The sequence below is a fragment of the Schistocerca gregaria genome, chromosome X (assembly GCF_023897955.1).
Source record: "Schistocerca gregaria isolate iqSchGreg1 chromosome X, iqSchGreg1.2, whole genome shotgun sequence".
Lineage (NCBI taxonomy): Eukaryota > Metazoa > Arthropoda > Insecta > Orthoptera > Acrididae > Schistocerca > Schistocerca gregaria.
In genome coordinates this window covers 439,169,140-439,191,661 of record NC_064931.1, presented here as the reverse complement: position 1 = coordinate 439,191,661, position 22,522 = coordinate 439,169,140, and the positions used below count along the sequence as shown (strand labels likewise).

Sequence of the window (22,522 nt, the reverse complement as noted above, 5' to 3'; positions counted from 1 at the left end):
TATAGCTCTTACGAGTAGCATGTTCTTGGGTTGGTTAGTACTTCCACGTAAGAGTGGCCCAAGTGAGCCATTAACGTTTATTTTCCTATGGTCAGCTAGTCAGATAATGTGTGGATGCGGGGAGGCAAAAAGATAATCTATACTGACAGGAAGGCTATTAGACACAGAGAAAAAAACAAGTTATACATTGAAGTTGGTGCATATTGTACCAATAATCACAATATCTGCACCTATATCACTAACATCTTGTATGTATCGCACTACACTTCCCACTTTGGGACAATTTTATCTGACAACCTTGTATATAATTATCAACTACTGTAAGCCGGTAGATTATTAGCAAGAGTTATGTGTTTTTATTTCCACTTTCTTTACTTGTTTCGGCCGATAGTATTAACACGAATTAATACAGGTTAATTAAGTGATATCTTTTTAATTTATCCAATACTGCCTTCAATACAGATAGAAGCGTTGTGATTCATCCACACAAATTCACAACTGTAGTATGTAAGTTTTAAGTTTTCAGCAAGTGTTCCTCATAACGTTGCTATTAAGACGACAGATAATATTTTAACAATAGCCGACGTATTAATGCTTGACGTATTATTTACTGTGAATAACTGCTTTTAAACGAAACATACTATGTGATAGGGGATTTGATGAATGTCTAGCCAAGAACATGTCAAAGGACTTGGGTTTGGATACACATTCAGCTGTTTCCATTTAGATTCCCCTTGACATAATCCAGGAAAGTGGTTGGATAGACCTTTTAAAAATGTCAGTAATCGCCAATCCTTCCTACTTCCTTCTCAAACTGTGCTAATGTACCGGGCCTAATAACTTTTACGAGACGTTAGACACACAAAGTTGTGGTCGAACGGAGGAGAGGGGAATTAGAGCACCGTAAACGCGAAGCATGTGACTTACATCCTCAAAGTGTCTTCAGTTTTCTGTCTGTTAAGTAAGAGACACTCTTAAGCAAGAAACGTTGTTTTTATCCCAAAAATATAACTGCAGCTCTAGATATTTTAGCAGTCTGATTGTGTCATTTGAATCGTCTCGTTCTTTGTCGAATTCTGGTATTCCTTTTGTAATCGTCTGGCTAGCTACGGGAGCCGCTGCAATACTTACCTTACTCAACTGTCCTGAATGTGTCTGGGCCTTTCTGACAGCAACTTCACATAATTAATTTCCTTAGGCAAGGTTCATAAGTAATTAATTTTTGCTCTGATTAATGGAATTTTTTTCGTTTTCTCACAATAAAAAACGCTTCTGCTAACTGCTTCGCTTCTGTAGAATAATCACAGCTTGATAAGCTAATCACTCTGTATCCTACCTCACCGAGAATTCTGCAGTTGGCCATGAGCCCCAAGTTGATTCTTCCCTTTTTCCAGTTGTACGTTAAGTCATTAATACCTCTACCCTAACTCTTGCTGCTAGCTTACTGGCTTCCATTCTGGCCATCCCTACACCAAATAGGATGTTTCCTGCCACACTAAACATACCAATACTCCAGTGCCCAATTCTACTACCACCCTCATCCACTCAACACTATTTCACCATCATACTCGTATCATCTTCTACTGAAGGATTTGTAACATAATGCAGTGCAGTTATTCTAACTTATTATAAAACTATGATCAATATTTATTGTTTTACCTGATAACAAGCACATGTATAACCCACATTTAAAATAATTTTAAAAACAACTATATATTTTGTCATTCTACTATTTTTTAATTTTTATAAACACTCTTGATCGAGGAGTGGCAAATGTACCACTGCTAACTAACCTTCGTCCAGACAAATGAGAGAATGAAACTATAATAAAGAACAAGATGGTTATGTGGATAGATTTATTGATCCATTTCTTGGATATGTGACATCATTTTGACGTTTATTATGCGACAGCATATCTCACAATCTATTTTGTCCGCCAAAAACGATTTGGCTGTGCAATCTAAGCCCTTACATAAGTACAGGGAATCAATAGCAGTAACTGGGAAGTGGTGGCGTACCAGCCTCAGGGCAACCCATGGCCACATATCTCAAATGCATGAGAGATCAGGAGAACGTCTTGTTTAGAGCTCAGCCGAACATACGCTATATAGCGGAGGGTCAGGACAGCACAGGCTGCAGGCGATGTTGTGTTATCTTGTTGAAAAAAAAACAGCACAGAGACTTCGAAGACAGGGCACAGGAAATGTAACGGCTGCTGTCCGAAATACCGGTTGTGCACACTGGCACAAGTCTAACACAGGCCAGACGAATAGAGCACACATACGATGGCATCCGGTGATGTGTCTGTATGACAAGGACGAATGCATCGCTCTCTTTGCAGCCCCCACACACGGCTATGTCCATCGTAACGCTATGGGCAAAAACGGCAATCGTCTGAAAATATGATGTGATGCCACTCCTGTCTACAGTGTTGTTATTGGGCTGACCACGGAAATACGCAACGATGATCGTCGCGTTGACAGTCCAAGCTCCAAGACGTCGGCGTACTATCCTTATTCCCCAGCAATAGGGAACGATTATGAATGAGACATACCGACCCAAGAAGATGCATGGTTCACTTCCTAACAGGACATGGCCCTTACAACGAATGTATCTCAGTGAAAGGGAATAATGCACTTGTGGGGAGAGAGGTTCCACAGAGCTCGCACACTTCTCACACAGGTCAGAAGAACAGAGCATACATATGATGACTTGTACAGAGCTGTTAGAGATGCATCATGTGTCGAAAGAAACTGACAATATGGCAGACTCCATCTCAAGCGTCCTGCGCCTTCAGTATGCAAAAGTAAGACAAAGTAAACCTGATATGAGACCTAGCACACAACACATAATCAATGTGACAGACACCTCAGAGAAAGATGGAGAAATTGACCCAAGTGACAGTAAGGACGATTATGATGACAACAACCTTGACCAAATTAAGTAGTACATAAATGATAACAGCTTACTGCACCAAGAGTCACGTAATACCTCTACAGTATGTCTGTTCCCTCGTATGGGACCATAGCGTAGTAATAACAAGAACCAGCAGTAGGCGCATGGCTTGGTGTCTTTCTGTCCGAGGTATTCCCCCCTCCCTGGAACTTTTAATGGAGGGAATCTTTCAGTTTCAACAAATTTGCTATCATTCTTATTTGACGTCCTCCAATTCCGTGAACTTTATTTTATTTTATTTTTCTTTGGACCTCATATTATTACTTCCATTTTTGTTGCTGGAAACAATTTTTGCTTGGGATAATGAACAGTATTTTCATGTGAAAACACACTGTAATATGTACGACCTGTTTTAATCGACTAGGAGATAGGTCTCTAAATATGAAATAAATGACATGAAAATAACATTGATGTGATGGTATTACATTTTCCTGCAGACATAAGAGTCTCAATTTTATCTTCGATAAGAATGGAAGCTGAAATAATGAATTAAAATTTGTGCTATGGCTGGGACTTTAACCCAGATCTCCTATCTACTAGGCAGATATGCTACCACATCTGCAAACGGGGCTTTGCACTAGGCTAGTTCGTGCATCTGTGGTAGCCACAATACTGCTTTGGTATAGAAGCTAGCACATGTGCCTTGAAAACTGGAGATCCTGGTGGAAGTTCCAGCTGCGGTACAGTTTAATCATTGTTTTAGCTTCTACCTATATCCAAAAAAATGAAAAAATGACCGTGTGAACGTCTTCTTGCAAACAAGCCCATTTCTTGACTCAAGATACGGGCCATGGCTGTAAAACCCAACACAGTCGAGAGAACAATATGTTTGTCCTCTCAGGCAATATTCGTACGGGACCAGCTGAATTCGGCATAGCCTTGACTGTTGCTCTCCTGAACTTATCGATTCTACATTCGTAGGACAGACGTCTAATTCGGAACAACGCGAGCACCAATATCGCAGAAAGATGAACAACAGATTTTCACACTCCTAAATATCCCTAGGTCCACTGTTTCCGATGTGGCAGTGAAGCGCAAACGTGAAAGACACGTACAGCACAAAAGCGTACAGGCCGACCTCGTTTGTTGACTGACAGTTGAAGATGGTCGTAATGTGTAATAGGCAAAAATCTATCCAGACCATTCCAGACTGCATCAGGATCCACTGCAAGTACTATTGACAGTTAGGCGGGAGGTGAGAAAACATGGATGTCATGGTCGAGCGGCTGCTCGTAAACCACACATCGCGCCAGTAAATGCCAAACGACGCCTCGCTTGGTATAAGGAGCGTAAACATTGGACAATTGAAGAGTGAAAAGACGTTGTGTGGAGTGACGAATCACTGTACACCATGTGGCGATCCGATGGCAGGATGTGGGTATGGTGAATGCCCGGTGAACGTCATCTACCAGCGTGTGTAGTGCCAACAGTGAAATCCAGAGGCGGTGGTGTAATGCTGTGGTCGTGTTTTTCATCGATGGGGCTTTCACCCCTTGTTGTTTTTGCGTGGCACTATCACATTACAAGTCTACATTATTGTTGTAAGCACCTTCTTGCATCCCATTGTTGAAGAGCAATTCGAGGACTGCGAATGCATCTTTCAATATGATAGAGCACCTGTTCATAATGCACGGCCTGTGGTGGAGTGGGTACACGACAATGACATCCTTGTAATGAAATGGCATGCACAGAGTCCTGACCTCAATCCTATAGAGCACCTTTGAAATATTTTGGAACGCCGACTTCGTGCCTCACCGACCGGCATCGATACCTCTCCTCTGTGCATCACTCCGGGAAGAATGGGCTGCCAATCCCCAAGAAACCTTCCAGCACCTGAGTGAAAGTGTGCCTGCGAGAGTGGAAGCTGTCATCAAGGCTAAGGGTCTGCCAACACCATACTGAATCCTAGCATTACTGATGGAGGGCGCCACGAACTTGTAAGTCATTTTCAGCCAGGGGTCCGGATACTTTTGATGACATAGTGTATCTTCCTACAGACACTCAGCTTCGACACCTTCCCGTAAATCACAGCACTATCAGCAAACAACCTCAGATTCCTGTCCACTCTGCCCGCCAGATCATTTATGTATACAGACAATGATAGTGGTTTTAGCACTCTTCCTTGGGGCTCTCCTGATGATACCCTTGTCTCTGATGAACACTCGTTGTCGAGGACAACGTACTGTTACTTGAGAAGACTTCGAGCCACTCTCATATCTGGAAACCTATCCCATATGGCCGTACCTTCGTTAACAATCCGCAGTGGGAAACAGTGTCAAACGACTTTCGGAAATCTAGGAATATGGAATCTGTCATTGTCCTTCATCCATGGTTCGCAGAATATCATGAGAGCTAACGGCAAGCTGAGTTTCGTACTAGCGATGGTATTTAGATCCTTGCTAATTTGTGGACATAAACTTTCCTGTCTGAGAGAAATTTATTATATTCGAACAGCGGACATGCTCAAGGATTCTGCAGCAAACCGCTGTTATGGATATTGATCTTTAATTTGGCAGGTGCGTTCTTTTACGCTTTTTTGTGTAAGAGTCACTTGCCCTTTTTTCGAGTCGCTTGTGACTTGGCGGTGAGCAAGAGATTCGCGATAAATGCAAGCTAAGCAAACGGCCAATGATGTGGTTCCAACCGAATTGGGATTCCATGCCTGTGGACTTATTTGTTTTTATCTCCTTGAGTTGTTTCTCTACGCCAGGGATGTCTATTAACATGTCCTACATGCGTGAGTCTCTATGAAGGTCGAAAGACGGTATATTTGTACGATCCTCAAGCGTGAGACACACATCCAAGCATGTCAAGAAAATTTACCTTTCGTTGTTTCCAACTTTCATGATTTTTCAGTTTTAACTTTCAGCTGTCTACCTTAACCATTATGTCATCTTGCTGGACCAAAATCGTTAGAGAAGGAACACAAGTGAACGAAAGATATTGAAAACAACAAACGTAAGGAAATTTCCAGTCCTAATATTTTATTTATTTGTTCTACCTTTGCGCATATTGGTGGAAGTTCCCACTATTACTTACTAATGTGTATATACATTGGTCTTGCTTCATTCCCGTAGTGAAAAGCAGGCACAAGAGTAGTTACAAAGAAAGGTTAATGTGATGATAAATGAGGCGGTGGTGTTAGAAGAGTCTAGCGCTGCCAACAATGTCACTCCCAGTCTGCAGCGGCGTTGGAACCCGCTGTGTCTAACTCCTCTGCGTCTTCCGGCCTGGGAGGCAGCGTGGCCGGCTCTGCGCCGCCGCCTCCACCGCCTCCACCGCCTCCACCGCCGCCGCCGCCGCCGCCACGGCCTCCGAAACCGACGCCCATGACGCGCATCAGCCACTCCAGCGCCCGCTGCAGCATGCGCGACATCACACTGCCCGGGCCCCCGTCGCCACCTGCGCAGTAATTGTTCTGCTTGAGCAGACGACACAGCCACATAACAGCGTGGCACAAAACCACAAATATTAGCGTAGAAACTACACTGACGGGAAAAAAATCGCAACCCCAAAAAGTAATTAATGTAGAGTAATGAAGTTTTGGGATAGCGTTTGCCTAGGCAACATACCGGGTGATCAAAAAGTCAGTATCAATTTGAAAACTTAGTAAACTACGGAATAATGTAGATAGAGAGGTAAAAATTGACACACATGCTTGGAATGACATGGAGTTTTATTGTTGTTGTTGTTGTTGTTGTCTTCAGTCCTGAGACTGGTTTCATGCAGCTCTCCATGCTACTCTCTCCTGTGCAAGCTGCTTCATCTCCCAGTACCTACTGCAACCTACATCCTTCTGAATCTGCTTAGTGTACTCATCTCTCGGTCTCCCTCTACGATTTTTACCCTCCACGCTGCCCTCCAATGTGAAATTTGTGATCCCTTGATGCCTCAAAACATGTCCTACCAACCGATCCCTTCTTCTTGTCAAGTTGTGCCACAAACTTCTCTTCTCCCCAATCCTATTCAATACCTCCTCATTAGTGACGTGATCTATCCACCTTATCTTCAGTATTCTTCTGTAGCACCACATTTCGAAAGCTTCTATTCTCTTCTTGTCCAAACTAGTTATCGTCCATGTTTCACTTCCATACACGGCTACACTCCAAACAAATACTTTCAGAAACGACTTCCTGATACATAAATCTATATTCGATGTTAACAAATTTCTCTTCTTCAGAAACGCTTTCCTTGCCATTGCCAGTCTACATTTTATATCCTCTCTACTTCGACCATCATCAGTTATTTTACTTCCTAAATAGCAAAACTCCTTTACTACTTTAAGTGTCTCATTTCCTAATCTAATTCCCTCAGCATCACCCGATTTAATTTGACTACATTCCATTATCCTCGTTTTGCTTTTGTTAATGTTCATCTTATATCCTCCTTTCAAGACACTGTCCATTCCGTTCAACTGCTCTTCCAAGTCCTTTGCCGTCTCTGACAGAATTACAATGTCATCGGCGAACCTCAAAGTTTTTACTTCGTCTCCATGAATTTTAATACCTACTCCAAATTTTTCTTTTGTTTCCTTTACTGCTTGCTCAATATACAGATTGAATAACATCGGGGAGAGGCTACAACCCTGTCTCACTCCTTTCCCAACCACTGCTTCCCTTTCATGCCCGTCGACTCTTATGACTGCCATCTGGTTTCTGTACAAATTGTAAATAGCCTTTCGCTCCCTGTATTTTACCCCTGCCACCTTCAGAATTTGAAAGAGAGTATTCCAGTAAACATTGTCAAAAGCTTTCTCTAAGTCTACAAATGCTAGAAACGTAGGTTGGCCTTTTCTTAATCTTCCTTCTAAGATAAGTCGTAAGGTCAGTATTGCCTCACGTGTTCCAACATTTCGACGGAATCCAAACTGATCCTCCCCGAGGTCCGCATCTACCAGTTTTTCCATTCGCCTGTAAAGAATTCGCGTTAGTATTTTGCAGCTGTGACTTATTAAATTGATAGTTCGATAATTTTCACATCTGTCAGCACCTGCTTTCTTTGAGATTGGAATTATTATATTCTTCTTGAAGTCTGAGGGTATTTCGCCTGTCTCATACATCTTGCTCACCAGCTGGTAGAGTTTTGTCAGGACTGGTTGTCCCAAGGTCGTCAGTAGTTCTAATGGAATGTTGTCTACTCCGGGGGCCTTGTTTCGACTCAGGTCTTTCAGTGCTCTGTCAAACTCTTCACGCAGTATCGTATCTCCCATTTCGTCTTCATCTACATCCTCTTCCATTTCCGTAATATTGTCCTCAAGTACATCGCCCTTGTATAAACCTTCTATATACTCCTTCCACCTTTCTGCCTTCCCTTCTTTGCTTAGAACTGGGCTGCCATCTGAGCTCTTGATATTCATACACGTGATTCTCTTCTCTCCAAAGGTCTCTTTCATTTTCCTGTAGGCAGTATCTATCTTACCCCTAGTGAGATAAGCTTCTACATCCTTACATTTGTCCTCTAGCCATCCCTGTTTAGCCATTTTGCACTTCCTGTCGATCTCATTTTTGAGACGTTTGTATTCCTTTTTGCCTGCTTCATTTACTGCATTTTTATATTTTCTCCTTTCATCAATTAAATTCAATATTTCTTCTGTTACCCAAGGATTTCTAGCAGCCCTCGTCTTTGTACCTACTTTATCCTCTGCTGCCTTCACTACTACATCCCTCAGAGCTACCCATTCTTCTTCTACTGTATTTCTTTCCCCTATTCCTGTCAATTGTTCCCTTATGCTCTCCCTGAAACTCTGTACAACCTCTGGTTCTTTCAGTTTATCCAGGTCCCATCTCCTTAATTTCCCACATTTTTGCAGTTTCTTCAGTTTTAATCTACAGGTCATAACCAATATATTGTGGTCAGAGTCCACATCTGCCCCTGGAAATGTCTTACAACTTAAAACCTGGTTCCTAAATATCTGTCTTACCATTATATAATCTATCTGATACCTTTTAGTATCTCCAGGGTTCTTCCACGTATACAACCTTCTTTCATGATTCTTAAACCAAGTGTTAGCTATGATTAAGTTGTGCTCTGTGCAAAATTCTACTAGGCGGCTTCCTCTTTCATTTCTTAGCCCCAATCCATATTCACCTACTATGTTTCCTTCTCTCCCTTTTCCTACACTCGAATTCCAGTCACCCATTACTATTAAATTTTCGTCTCCCTTCACTATCTGAATAATTTCTTTTATGGGGTTAAAAAAAAAAGTTCACAAAATGGCGCTGGAAAGCAAAACGTCAGTGATTGCGCATGGCAATCGTGTATAAAAGGAGCTGTACTGAGAGAGAGAATCAGATGCGCCAGCAGTCGCAGTATGTTGACGTTACCTGAAAAGGCGATTTTAGTGCAGCTGTATTATCAGAATGGGGAATGCGCTAGTTCAGCGTTACGATCCTATCGCCATAGGAAGGGGATTCGCGCGGGTAAAGGTCCGTTGACAAATGCAGCTGTGGCGAGAATGATTTCGAAGTTCGATAGACCCCGTAGTGGCCGACCGAGCACAAGGCGTAATGCTGCTGAGACAGTTCAGTAAGAAATGGAAACTGTAGCGGGTTCGTCTATGCACGGGGAAGTCAGTGCTCGTGCAGTCGCACGTCCCACCGGCATTCCATACACTACTGTTTGGTTTGCACTTAGGCGTACCCTCCGATGCTATCCGTACAAAATCCATCGGCATCATGAATTGTTACCTGGCTATTTAGTGAAGCGGAGGGCATTTGCGGTGTGGGCGTTTTAAAAGATGGCGGAAGATGACGATTGGTTGAGTAACGTGTTGTGGACCGACGAAGCTCATTTCACGCTCCGAGGGTCTGTCAACGCCCACAACTGCAGAATTTGGGCTACCGAAAATCCTAGAACTGTCGTGGAAACTCCATTGGACGACGAGAAAGTCCCAGTATGGGTTGGATTCACCATATTTATCGTTATTTTGCCTTTTTTCTTTGAGGAAATGCGTGATTCTGGTTTTGTAACTGCTACTGTGATGTGTGAGAAGTACGCCGATATGTTACAGAATCGCATCATCCCCAGCCTGGCTGATAAACACCTGCTGGAACGTACGATGTTTATGCAGGATGGCTCTCCACCCCATATTGCTAGACGCGTGAAAGATCTCTTGCGCGCGTCGTTTGGTGATGATCGGGTGCTCAGCCGCCACTTTCGTCATGCTTGGCCTCCCAGGTCCCCAGACCTCAGTCCGTAAGATTATTGGCTTTGGGGTTACCTGAAGTCGCAAGTGTATCGTGATCGACCGACATCTCTAGGGATGCTGAAAGACAACATCCAACGCCAATATCTCACCATAGCTCCGGACATGCCTTACAGTGCTGTTCACAACATTATTCCTCAACTACAGCTATTGTTGAGGAATGATGGTCGACATATGGAGCATTTACTGTATAGAACATCATCTTTGCTTTGTCTTACTTGGTTATGCTAATTATTGCTATGCTGATCAGATGAAGCGCCATCTGTCGGACATTTTTTGAACTTTGTATTTTTTTGGTTCTAATAAAACCCTATATCATTCCAAGCATGTGTGTCAATTTGTACCTCTCTATCTACATTATTCCGTGATTTATTCAGTTTTCAAATTTATACTGACTTTTTGATCAGCCGGTATTTAAGTTATTAACACTGCAAGATCAGACGTTACTGCAAGCACGAAATAAGCCATTGCAAATGTGAAATACTGGTTCATTAATAACCGGTTGAACTGCCAGACTGTTGAATGCAAGTATGCAAACGTTCAAGCATTGTGTTGTACAGGTCCGAATGTCAGTTTGTGGGATGGAGTTCCATGCCAGTTGCACTTGGTCAATACAGGAACCGTTAACGCTGTTTGTGGGTGACGCTAGAGTTGTCGTCCGATGATATCCCATATGTGCTCGACTGGAAACAGATCTGGTAATCGAGCAGACTAAGGCATCATGTCGACACTCTGCGGACACACTGTTGGGGTACAACAGCAATATCCTGATGGAAAACGCCCCCTGGAATGCTGTTCGTGAATGGCAGCACAATATGTCGAATCACCAGACTGACGTACAGATTTTCAGTCGTGGTGCGTGGGATAACCACGAGAGTGCTCCTGCTGCCGCACGAAATCACATCCCAGACCAAAACTCCAGGTTGTCTCTAGACCACAGAAGGCCCTTAACTGGCCTTCTTGTATCCAACACACGGCCGTCGCTGGCAGCGAGGCGGAATCGGTTTTCATCAGAAAACACAACAGACCTCCACTTTCCCCTTCAATGAGCTCTCGCTTGAGACCACTGAAGTCGCAAATGGTGGTGGTTTGCAGTTAGTGGAAGGCACGCTACAAGGCGTCTAGCTAGGAGCTGTCCTTAAAGTAACCAATTTGTAACAGTCCTTTGTATCACTGTGGTGCCAACTGCTGCTCAAATTGCTGCTGCAGAAGCAGTACGAAGAGCTACAGCCATACACCGAACACATCTACATCTACATCCATACTCCGCAAGCCACCTGACGGTGTGTGGCGGAGGCTACCCTGAGTACCTCTATCGGTTCTCCCTTCTATTCCAGTCTCGTATTGTTCGTGGAAAGAAGGATTGTCTGTATGCTTCTGTGTGTGCTCTAATCTCTCTGATTTTATCCTCATGGTCTCTTCGCGAGATATACGTAGGAGCGAACAAGCGTACTGTAACCTACACGACAATCTTTCCTCTCGTTTGTTCCATGTAGCCATCTGGAGCCCGGTCTTCTTGCGACTATACATTTTCGTGACCACTGCTACCAGCAATCATGTATAGTGGCTACATTCCAACCAAGTCATTCTGCAATACCGCAGAAGGAACGTCCAGCGCCGCGAGGCATTAGCCGAGCGGTCTCGGGCGCTGCAGTCATGTACTATGCTGCTGATCCCGGCGGAGGTTCGAGTCCTCCCTCGGGCATGGGTGTGTGTGTTTGTCCTTAGGATAATTTAGGTTAAGTAGTATGTAAGCTTAGGGACTGATGACCTTAGCAGTTAAGTCCCATAAGATTTCACACACATTTGAACATTTTTTTGCACATCCAGCTTTTCGTAGCCCTATTACACGACCTCGTACAGACTCAGGGAGCTGCTGATAAGGGCGCCTTTATCGTCTTAAAGGCATTCGTGACTATCATTAACTCACTGTGTAGAATCACAGAGGTAACTAAAGTCCACGACCGTTAGAGCACGTTCTTAAGGCAAACCAGATTTGCATCTCATAGTGGCGCCACTGGCGCCACTCTTATGCGACTGACTCGAAATTTGAATAGACGTCATCTCTCAGATGTAGAAACACGCCTACCAACTTTTGTTTATGTCGCACAACTCCTTCATGGTGCTAGCATCTTTTTCCGCCAGTGTACATGGTGAGGCGTACCTAAAAAGAAAAATGCAAAATACCTTTATTCGCATTCTAAGAATTCTGTACTATCTGATCGAAAGTATACTAACACATCTATGGAATGCGAAATTGACCATTATATTTCACGAGAGGCTGATCCACCTGTAGAAGAAGAAGCGGATGGTATTGTTCTGTCAGTAGAAAAGCAGTAACATGGGAATATGTTGGTCAGGAGAGATTAGTGACGCTGAACGTAGACCGTCATTGGATGTCACCTGAGTAAGATATATATCAGAGGCATTTCAACTCCTAAAAAGCTGCTTAAGTTGACTGTTAGTGATGTTACTGTGAACTACAAACGTGAAGGAACAACAACAGATAATCCAAGACGAGGCAGACCTCATGTACTTACAGAGGCCATCGATAATTGCGGAAGGTGGTTCTAAAAAATTGCATAGAATCAGCGCAAGTAATAACTCGTGATTTCCAAAGCGTTGCCAGCAGGCCAGCTATCACAGTGGCTGTGCTAGGATCGAGCAACTCCTCATAACCCACAAATTTCCGTAGCCATTGCTAAGCGACGCTTGAGATGGTGTAAAAAACAACATCACTGGACAGTGGATGAGTGGAAATGAGTGATTTGGATTGACGAATCACGCTACATCCTGTGGTAATCGGCTGGAAGAGTTTGGTCTTGGAGAATGGCTGGAGGACGTTAGCTGTGAAGTACAGGGGTGGTGGTGTTACAGTATGGAGGTGTTACTCGTGTTAACGTGTGGTCCTCTTATTGCACTCAAGAAAACGCTAGACACGAAAAAATAAGAATGCATTTAACGTCATTATGTACTGTACATATTTCACTTGTAGCAATACTTAAAACACTTTCGTAAATAGTTACAGCAGGTTTGTTTAGCAATACAGTGCTAGGTTCATAGGATGGGAGCAGCATTCGTCGACAAATGTAAAGGCTAACAAAGCGGTAAGGAGTGCTTTCAAAGACTACGGTGTCTAGGGACTTTAAATAACAAATTACAGCAAGCTATGTGATCAATATGACCTATTCGATATCCCTTTAGTCACTGAAGTGAAAATAAAAGTCTTTAGGACGTTGTCGATTTGAGCAAACCAATCAATTCTATGGCCTATAGAGTGCCAGTTTTGGTGCAGCTATTTTTAACTGTCTGCGTTTTATATTCAGACAATCTGGAGACGTGAGAGATGGCCCCTATTTCAGACACCGAAGAGACAAGTGTTGGTATCGATTTCAAGAACTGCTTGTCCCTTAACGAATTTATCCTGTAGGAGATTATTGTATGTGCTCTTAGGGAATTACTCATCCTTATTTGCCAGTAACCCTTACAAGTATAATGCAATATTTTACCATTTTGTTTAATTTTAAACTATAATAATCTCTTATTGCGACTAAGCACAATGTATATGCATGTGTGTGGGTGTGTGTGTGGGGGGGGGGGGGGGTGTTGTCACTTTTGACGGCCACCTCTGCTCTTTTCAACACCGCGTTGCCCTGCCGTCACACCGGTGAGAAAGTGCCAACTTATACCATTCCACACATTAATTTGCATTGCACACCGACTAATCACCTTAGTAGAGATTATTTTTTATTGCCAATCTAGCGTTTTGAAAATTTTTAAGCGTCCTCTCACTATAAAATACTTTTTTTTTATTATTTTACATGCAGGCGAATTTAAACCAAACGTCTATAACTACACGATACCATCACCATCACATTTTGCGAAGTGAATGGATCACGTCTTTGTCACTCTTCGTTCGTCAGTGTAATGTAAACAAGATTCACTGAATAATATAGCTTGGCTAGGAGCGTTGGGTACAGTTACGACCTTTTAAGATTGTGAGGATATTTTAGATATTATATTTAACAATTTTAAATTCACGAAGTTGAGACACTGTGTATTACTCTTTATCATGTAGGTTGCACCTGATGATGCGGCTTTAGACCGCGAAACCGTTTGTGTATCAATAAAACAACAATTTTACTAGCTATAAGCTGAATCCTTCCTAACATCATGCCTTTCGACATCTGCGGATACTCAGAAGTAAAATTCTCTGGAGAAATTATGTGGAAGTTTACGTCGGGGCAACGGGTTAAATTAGACCGGTAGCAGACCGGAAGCCAGCGGAATTCAGTCCCAGCTGAACACGTGTTGCCCGGTGGTAATTACCTTGCAAACCGAACCGCTTCGCGGAAGAATAAACTAGCCTCGTTCATTCGGGGGGAGCTATGCAGAGAGAACATACGGCACATTCACCAATATGACGGAGAAAAGTTTATTATCAAACGGCAGATGCATTCCTCCTAATGGGAGCTGGGCGTCCCTTGAGCTATTTTGTGTCGGAAATTGGCTATTCTACTTCTACAAGCGTACTGTTTCGCATTGTGCACAGAATAGTATTCAGCCTTTGTGTAAAACTGCATAAGAATTCCACAAGAGACATGTTTATCATATTGCCAATCTGTAACTCGCGTATACTAGTGCGGACGTACACATAAATTATCGGTTAGAATATTTGCGGTGTGACATATTTCAGCACTGAAGTCATGACATCTGGCACCGTGACCACTTTCGATATGATGAAAAGAGACTGACACCTCATGGAGCACATATTTTCATCTTCTGTATTTGGCCATCAGCGATAGAACGCACGGTAGAGCACCGTACCGGATCACTAGAATGTGCACTAATGTTATTGGTCGAATTACAAACCTCTTGGGAATGTCTCATGGAATATGAATACACTACTGGCCATTAAAATTTGTACACCATGAAGAAACGCAGATGATAAACGGGTATTCTTTGGACAAATATATTATACTGGAACTGACATGTGATTACATTTTCACGCAATTTGGGTGCATAGATCCTGAGAAATCAGTACCCAGAACAACCACCTCTGACCGTAATAACGGCCTTGACACGCCTGGACATTAATTCAAACAGAGCTTGGATGGCGTGTACAGGTACAGCTGTCCACGCAGCTTCAACACGATACCACAGTTCATCAAGAGTATTGACTGGCGTATTGTGACGAGCCAGTTGCTCGGCCACCATTGACCAGACGTTTTCAGTTGGTGAGAGATCTGGAGAATGTGCTGGCCAGGGCAGCAGTCGAACATTTTCTGTATCCAGAAAGGCCCGTACAGGACCTGCAACATGCGGTCGTGCATTATCCTGCTGAAATGTATGGTTACGCAGGGATCGAATGAAGGGTAGAGCCACGGGTCGTAACACATCTGAAATGTAACGTCCACTGTTCAAAGTGGCGTCAATACGAGCAAGAGGTGACCGAGACTTGTAACCAATTGCATCCCATACCATCACGCCGGGTGATACGCCAGTATGGCGATGACGAATACACGCTTCCAATGTTCGTTCACCACGATGTCGCCAAACACGGATGCGAACATCATGATGCTGTAAACAGATCCTGGATTCATCCGAAAAAATGACGTTTTGCCATCCGTGCACCCAGGTTCGTCGTTGAGTACACCATAGCAGGCGCTCCTGTCTGTGATACAGCGTCAAGGTTAACCGCAGCCATGGACTCAGAGCTGATAGTCCATGCTGCAGCAAACGTCGTCGAACTGTTCGTGCAGAAGGTTGTCTTGCAAACGTCCCCATCTGTTGACTCATGGAACGAGACGTGGCTGCACGATCCGTTACAGCCATGCGGATAAGATGACTGTCATCTCGACTGCTAGTGATATGAGGCCGTTGGGATCCAGTACAGCGTTCCGTATTACCCTCCTGAACACACCGATTCCATATTATGCTAACAGTCATTGGATCTCGACCTTCGCGAGCAGCAATGTCGCGATACGATAAAGTGCAATAGCGATAGGCTACAATGCGACCTTTGAAACGTGATGGTACGCATTTCTCCTCCTTACACGAGGCAACACAACAACGCTTCACCAGGCAACGCCGGTCAACTGCTGCTTGTGTATGAGAAATCGTTTGGAAACTTTCCTCATGTCAGCACGTTGTAGGTGTCGCCACCGGCGCCAACCTTGTATGAATGCTCTGAAAAGCTAATCATTTGCATTCGCAACATCTTCTTCCTGTCGGTTAAATGTCGCATCTGCAGCACGTCATCTTCGTGGTGTAGCAATTTTAATGGCCAGTAGTGTAGATTTAGATTAGACACATTACTCATTCCACAGAACTATAGGGAGGAAATCTTAAAGAATCACTTTTTCCAAACGCAGTAATTGTTCCCCATTGCAACGTAGAAGTTTGAAATTTGGCTCAAACGTGTCTACAATCTTCCTTTGTAAGGGCGAAAAAACGTACAGCAACGTGTCGGCACAAGCGGATAAAAGATCGGAGCTCAGAGGTTCATGTGAGGTGTGAGGTGGGTTAATGATGTTACACTGAAAGAAAATTTTACCATAATTCTGACAAAAACCACCGTGGACGTGTCACACGATGTGAACGTCATCACACCCCTCGTACCCATATTTCATCCCTCCTTTCGACGCCACAGCGGCGAAGGTTAGAACCGCGACGCCCAGCGTTCAAATCACGCGGTTTGCTTATGCGTGGCCGAGGAAAACATTTAAGACACACAGTCGCTCAGAATCGATACGAAAAGGTATGATGGGATGGCATAAAGGGCATCACTGAAACCACGACTTCCATTTAGGACGTTGAATCCCACACATTTCGTAGTTGAAAACGACAGCTCGCAGTGAGGTGAGTAACAATACAATGTTCTTGACAGTCTTTTACACAGTTATCATCCCCCAGACGCTTCAGCCCTTCTCTAAGGACAGCGTGGGTCAGCAACCCCATTGAACACCGACTTGGAGTGCAGTCATACCGCAGTTTTTACTGTAGTGTATGGAGTTAAACCACTAGGGGCAGTTCGGAACCTTCGACGACGTACGAACGTGATCCGAGAAATCAAAGGGTAATAATGCTTCTTCACCCCTCCTGTTCGCGCCCGCCTATGACGTGATCATGCGAGTGTGTGACATTGACACATGCGTATCTAAAACGACAAAGGAGCCCTCTAATACCATCCAGTTTGACAACACCTCTGGGTGCCACTTGCCCGCGTTTGTTGAGAACTTTAAAAAGTTTATGTACAGAGATAATCCATGACAGACAGACGCCTGTAGGAAGACTACGCTGCCTTTCTAGTGCCTACCAGTAGGCATGCTGAATCGGAGGGGTGTCAAGTGGTTGCATGTCGCAAGCGCCTATGGCTCCATCCATGGCTATGTGCAGGTAAAAAGCTCAACAAAGGCTACATTTGGCACTGAGGGTGTTACCGACCTGGAGGATCTTAGACGGACTCCTTTGCCATTCTGTTCACACATGTGTCACTGTCGACCCCTTTGTGACAACATCACAGGAGGGCGTAAAACAACAGAACTAAAAATCATAAGCACCCTTTGCTGCTTTGGATCAAGTTTAAATTTCGTCGAATGATTCTGAGCGGTGTCTGGTGGTTCCAACCTGTACACCAGAGCTAAAACTGGTCGAAATTTACTCTAAAGAGCTGAGGTAACATTCACTGTGGTTGCTAGAGAATGGTACAAGCGTGTCAAAAGTTGTCAATAACGTTATCCTGCTGCTCATCGCACTGAAAACGGTAGTTTTCGTTGGCGAAATTTGTGGGAATCGACACCCCAAAAAATGGGTGGTTTCATCGACACCCCTTATACTGCCCCAGTAAGACCTTTTCGTGTCGATTCTGAGCGAATATGTGTCTGAAATTATTTCCTCGGCCACTCGTAAGTCAACCGCAGGGCGTCGCGGTTCCGGCCTCGACAGCGGAAATGTCAAAAGAAGGGATGAAATGTGGGTGAGGGGACATACCCATTGTGTGACACGTCCACGGTCGCGTTGCTCACAATTGTGGTGAAATTCGTTGGCAATCTGGCATCATTAACCTACCTTACATCTCACATGAACTTCTGAGCTCTGGCCTTTTTTCGTATTTGTCGACACCTTGCTGTCTGAAGCGTCACCGAGAGTGCGTTTCAAACTTATACGCGGCAACAGGATACAATTACGGGGTTTCAAAAAAGTGATCATTTGATTTTTCTGTGCGGTGTTTATACACAGTCCAGTCACATTAATGTGACCACCTTTTCCAACGCTGACGTGTAGGAAGAGAGTCAATGAGGTTCGAAAAATTAACGGCAGTTACGTGAAGCCATGCCGACTCCAACGCCGCAGCCAGCTGTTCTAGGTTTCTCAGTTTAGGGTCCATGGAGCGAACAGCTCGATAGAGGTGGTCCCACAGATTCTCTACTGTATTTAAATCCGGGGTGTCTGGTGGCCAGAGAGTACGGTAAACTCATCCTGATGCTCTTCGAATCATGCACGTCCATTGCGAGCTGTGTGAAACGTTGAGTTGTCCTGCTGGTATATGCCATCTTACAGTGGAAAACTACAAACTGCTTGTAGGGATGTACATGGTCCGCAAGGATGGATGCATACTTCTGTTGACCCATTGTGCATTCCAGAATGACGAAATCACCCGGGGAATGCCACGAAAACATTACCCAGACCGTAACGCTCCCTATTCCGGCATGGACCCTTCTGAATGTTGTTGCAGGGTGTTTTCTCACAGAAGGTTTACACTGTACACGTAGGAAACGTGAATCATCTGAAAAGGCGTGCAGATTCCAGCCTTCCTCCGCAGGAATCTACACGCTAATACCGCAACTGGACGACGACTGAGTGCATGGGTGCATGAACCAGGCTCCTTCGGAAGCCCATAGACTACGGAACAAGGTTCTCTGAAAGGTCGTTGAGGAGACAGTCTTAGTAGCTCGTTGGTTCATATGGGCGGTCAGTTGCTCAACAGTTACGCTTCTATTCACCAGTACACATGTCTGCAGTCGTCGTTCACGCCTGTCATCTATGACCCTTGGTGCACCACAGTTGCCTTGGCGCTTTTTTTTTGCGCAGTTTTGTCATGTACTGTATACTTAACGGCGGCGGCGCGCGAATGGTTTACAAACTGAAACTGTTTCGGAAATGCTCCCACCCTTAGCTCAAAAGACAATTATGATACCCTTTCGTACCTCAGATAAATCGCTCCGTTTCCTCATTACAACGACTGCACTATTTTCCGTGTCCCTCCGACACGCTTCAAATACTCTCCACTGTTAATGCTGCCATCTCTCCTCTGTGAGTTATTGCACCCTGACGTCAAACATAGGGGGGTAATCACATTACTGGGACCGTGTATAAAATAATTCATTGTCTAGTTTTACCTATGATTGGCAAATGAAAAAATACACGTTCTTTTCGTATACTGATAATACTGCTGAACATAACTGAGTATCATATAACATTCATGTTATGTGATTTTACTGGTAATGTTTGCATGAATTAGTTCTGTTAAGAAACTCGTACACAGAACAAAGAAAAGACCTACAATCGACCGTTAATGCTCCTCTTCAACTGTACCTTTTCAATGGCTAAACTAATTTTGATTGCTGGCAAATAATTGAAAATGTGTTGTTTGAATAGTGGGTACCGTGTTTGACGCCACGTAAAAGCCATTATGGCGTTAGTTTTTTTCTTGGCTGCTAGCGTCCTTAGATTTTGACGTGTTGGTGGTGGTGGGTCCAGAAATTTTGAGTGAGATTTTGGGCTTTACTGGCTGGTCAAGCTATATCGGGTGGCGGAATGTTACGTGATACCACGTACTTATTCGTTTGTGACTATTACACCGCCATCTATCACAAAGATAAAAAAGTGGTCCAACTAAAAAATTCATATTTCTTTACGTGCAACACGAATATGTAATACAATTGGGGGTTCCCATTTTAAAATAATAACGCAGTTGATATCCGTTTGACCTATGGCAGCGCCATCTAGCGGGCCAACCATAGCGCCATCTAGTTTCCCCCTTCAAGCTATACAGGTTTCGTTCTTTGTAGTTTTTTCGTTTGACGTTTATTTTGTGAGATATTTGGCCCGGTCACTCGAACGAGTGTAGCTTAAACGTCGCGTTTATCAAAGATGTTTGATGCCGACTTGCAAACGTTGGTTCATCGACAAAAATGAAGATTGGATACTACAGGAGGACAATGATCCGAAGCATAGCAACAGCCTTTGCAGCAACTGGAAAAAGGAGAATGGTGAGCAGGTACTGGACTGACCCAGAGTCGCCTGGCGCGAATCCTATAGAAAATGTGTGGCCTTACATCAAACAGAAGTTGCAAGGAAAAACTATCTTCACTTTTGAACATCTGTCAACGCAAATTCGACGCATTTGGAGGTTTCTTCCACGTGAATACGCGGAAAACTTTGTTTCAAGCATGTCTCGGAGATGCCAAGAAACACAGTATTTGACTGTTTTCTGGAAATTTTCTTAAATGATTAATTATGTCATTTTATGTTCCTAACACGCTTTCTTTACTCTTTAATCTAAATATTGTTTTATAAAAACGGAAATGAAATTCAAATAATCTGAAAGCCCGCTCCATTAGTCATGTGATGCCTGTGTAGCTCGTTGCACCTACAGTCATAATGCTAGTTCACAGTGATGACTTGTTTTGGAATTTACGTTTTGGAAAATGGGTTACAAATGGTGTATAGTATCATACTGTGCAAACACATATATAAAAACTACTGAAAAGTTGTTTTTCAGTGTTCCAGAGAAAGAGAAGGTGCGTAAAATATGGTTGCACTGCACCGGCAAATTGCCACCACGTCGGCGCCCAAGTTCAGTTACTTGATTAAAAATGTTTTGTACTGTGAAGTTAACATGAACTTACCTTCGAGACATGCTCTCCCACTGTTACAACGAATGCTAGTGTCATTAAATGAAATTAAACTCCTATTGAAAATAGTCGTCTTGCCCAACTACATCTCAGTTATTCTGTCGGCATTTAGACGTGACATGGCTCGGACACGCAGCGCACCGAGCAGCGCCCGTCACGTGTGTTTGTTTACTCGCTGCGTGCTGCGTTTGTTGTTGTGATCTAGAGCTCTCAGTCAAATGGCTCTGAGCAAATGGTTCAAATGGCTCTGAGCATTATGCGACTCAACTGCTGAGGTCATCAGTCGCCTAGAGCTTAGAACTAATTAAACCGAACTAATTAAACCTAACTAACCTAAGGACATCACATACATCCATGCCCGAGGCAGGGTTCGAACCTGCGACCGTAGCGGTCGCTCGGCTCCAGACTGTAGCGCCTAGAACCGCACGGCCACTCTGGTCGGTGGCTCTGAGCGCTATGGGACTTATCATCTATGGTCATCAGTCCCCTAGAACTTAGAACTACTTAAACCTAACTAACCTAAGGACATCACACAACACCCAGTCATCACGAGGCAGAGAAAATCCCTGACCCCGCAGGGAATCGAAACCGGGAACCAGGGCGCGGGAAGCGAGAACGCTACCGCACGACCACGAGCTGCGGACAGCTCTCAGTCGACGGTGAAACTTATGTTCGACGATTTCTAAGCGCGTCTAAAGGCTTATGAAATGGAAAGGTTTTTGCGAGACGACATGCATGTCGATCCCCATGAGCTGAAAGGCATACATCTGTCTGTCACTTCTAGTACAGTCTATTTCAAGATGAAGAGCGAAGAGGCATGTGACAACCAAGTCCGACGTTTCACCAGCGGGTACCACTTTAGCCATGCAGATTGTAACGTCATCACGGTAATTGTGGACAAAGCGGGTACGGGATTGCGTACCGTGCGCATATTCGGACTGCCTTTCGAGGTCCCGGTCACGCTCGTCACTGACACGTCCTAAGCTACATGGAAAAGAAGTGGAAAACCATTGAAACCTGTCACGTTCTCAATAGCAGCTGCACATCGAGCTACCATTATTTATGACTGACAACAGAGGACGTGTGCCGGCTGTGGACAGGAAGGCCACGTCCGATCAAACTGTTTCCGTCGCCGCCTTATCCAAGTGCCACGTGCGGAACCAATAGAGACAGAGGTGCTTACGTACGTCGAAGTCGTGCGGCCGGTGTGCATAGACGCCTCGCCCATGCTGCAGTCGCATGCGACCGCCACCTCAGCGGCCGACCACGCTGTGACGGCGGCGCCACACGACGAGACGCACTTGAAGGAACACTACACGCCACCACCACCACCACCACGACGACCACCACCACCACCCCGATAGTCATACCGGACGCCGGCCTCATGACCGGATGTAGTGACCCCAGCCCTTCGACGGGGGCGGACGCACTGACGTGGAAACAA

At 44.3% G+C, this 22,522-nt stretch overlaps 2 protein-coding genes across 2 annotated transcripts in view; one reads left to right on the top strand and one right to left on the bottom strand.

Annotated features, from left to right (window-relative positions):
- LOC126298486 (serine/arginine repetitive matrix protein 1-like) overlaps nucleotides 1-22,522 on the top strand; it is a 331,361-nt gene that overhangs the window by 129,705 nt on the left and 179,134 nt on the right. The gene's annotated exons all lie outside the window — the stretch shown is intronic.
- The window catches only part of LOC126298488 (serine/arginine-rich splicing factor 1-like), a 100,331-nt gene continuing 83,735 nt past the window's right edge, over nucleotides 5,927-22,522 (bottom strand). The window contains exon 4 of the mRNA XM_049989824.1: nucleotides 5,927-6,357. Coding sequence (XP_049845781.1) covers nucleotides 6,125-6,357 — 233 coding nt within the window. The 3' untranslated portion in view covers nucleotides 5,927-6,124. The remainder of the gene's footprint in view (nucleotides 6,358-22,522) is intronic.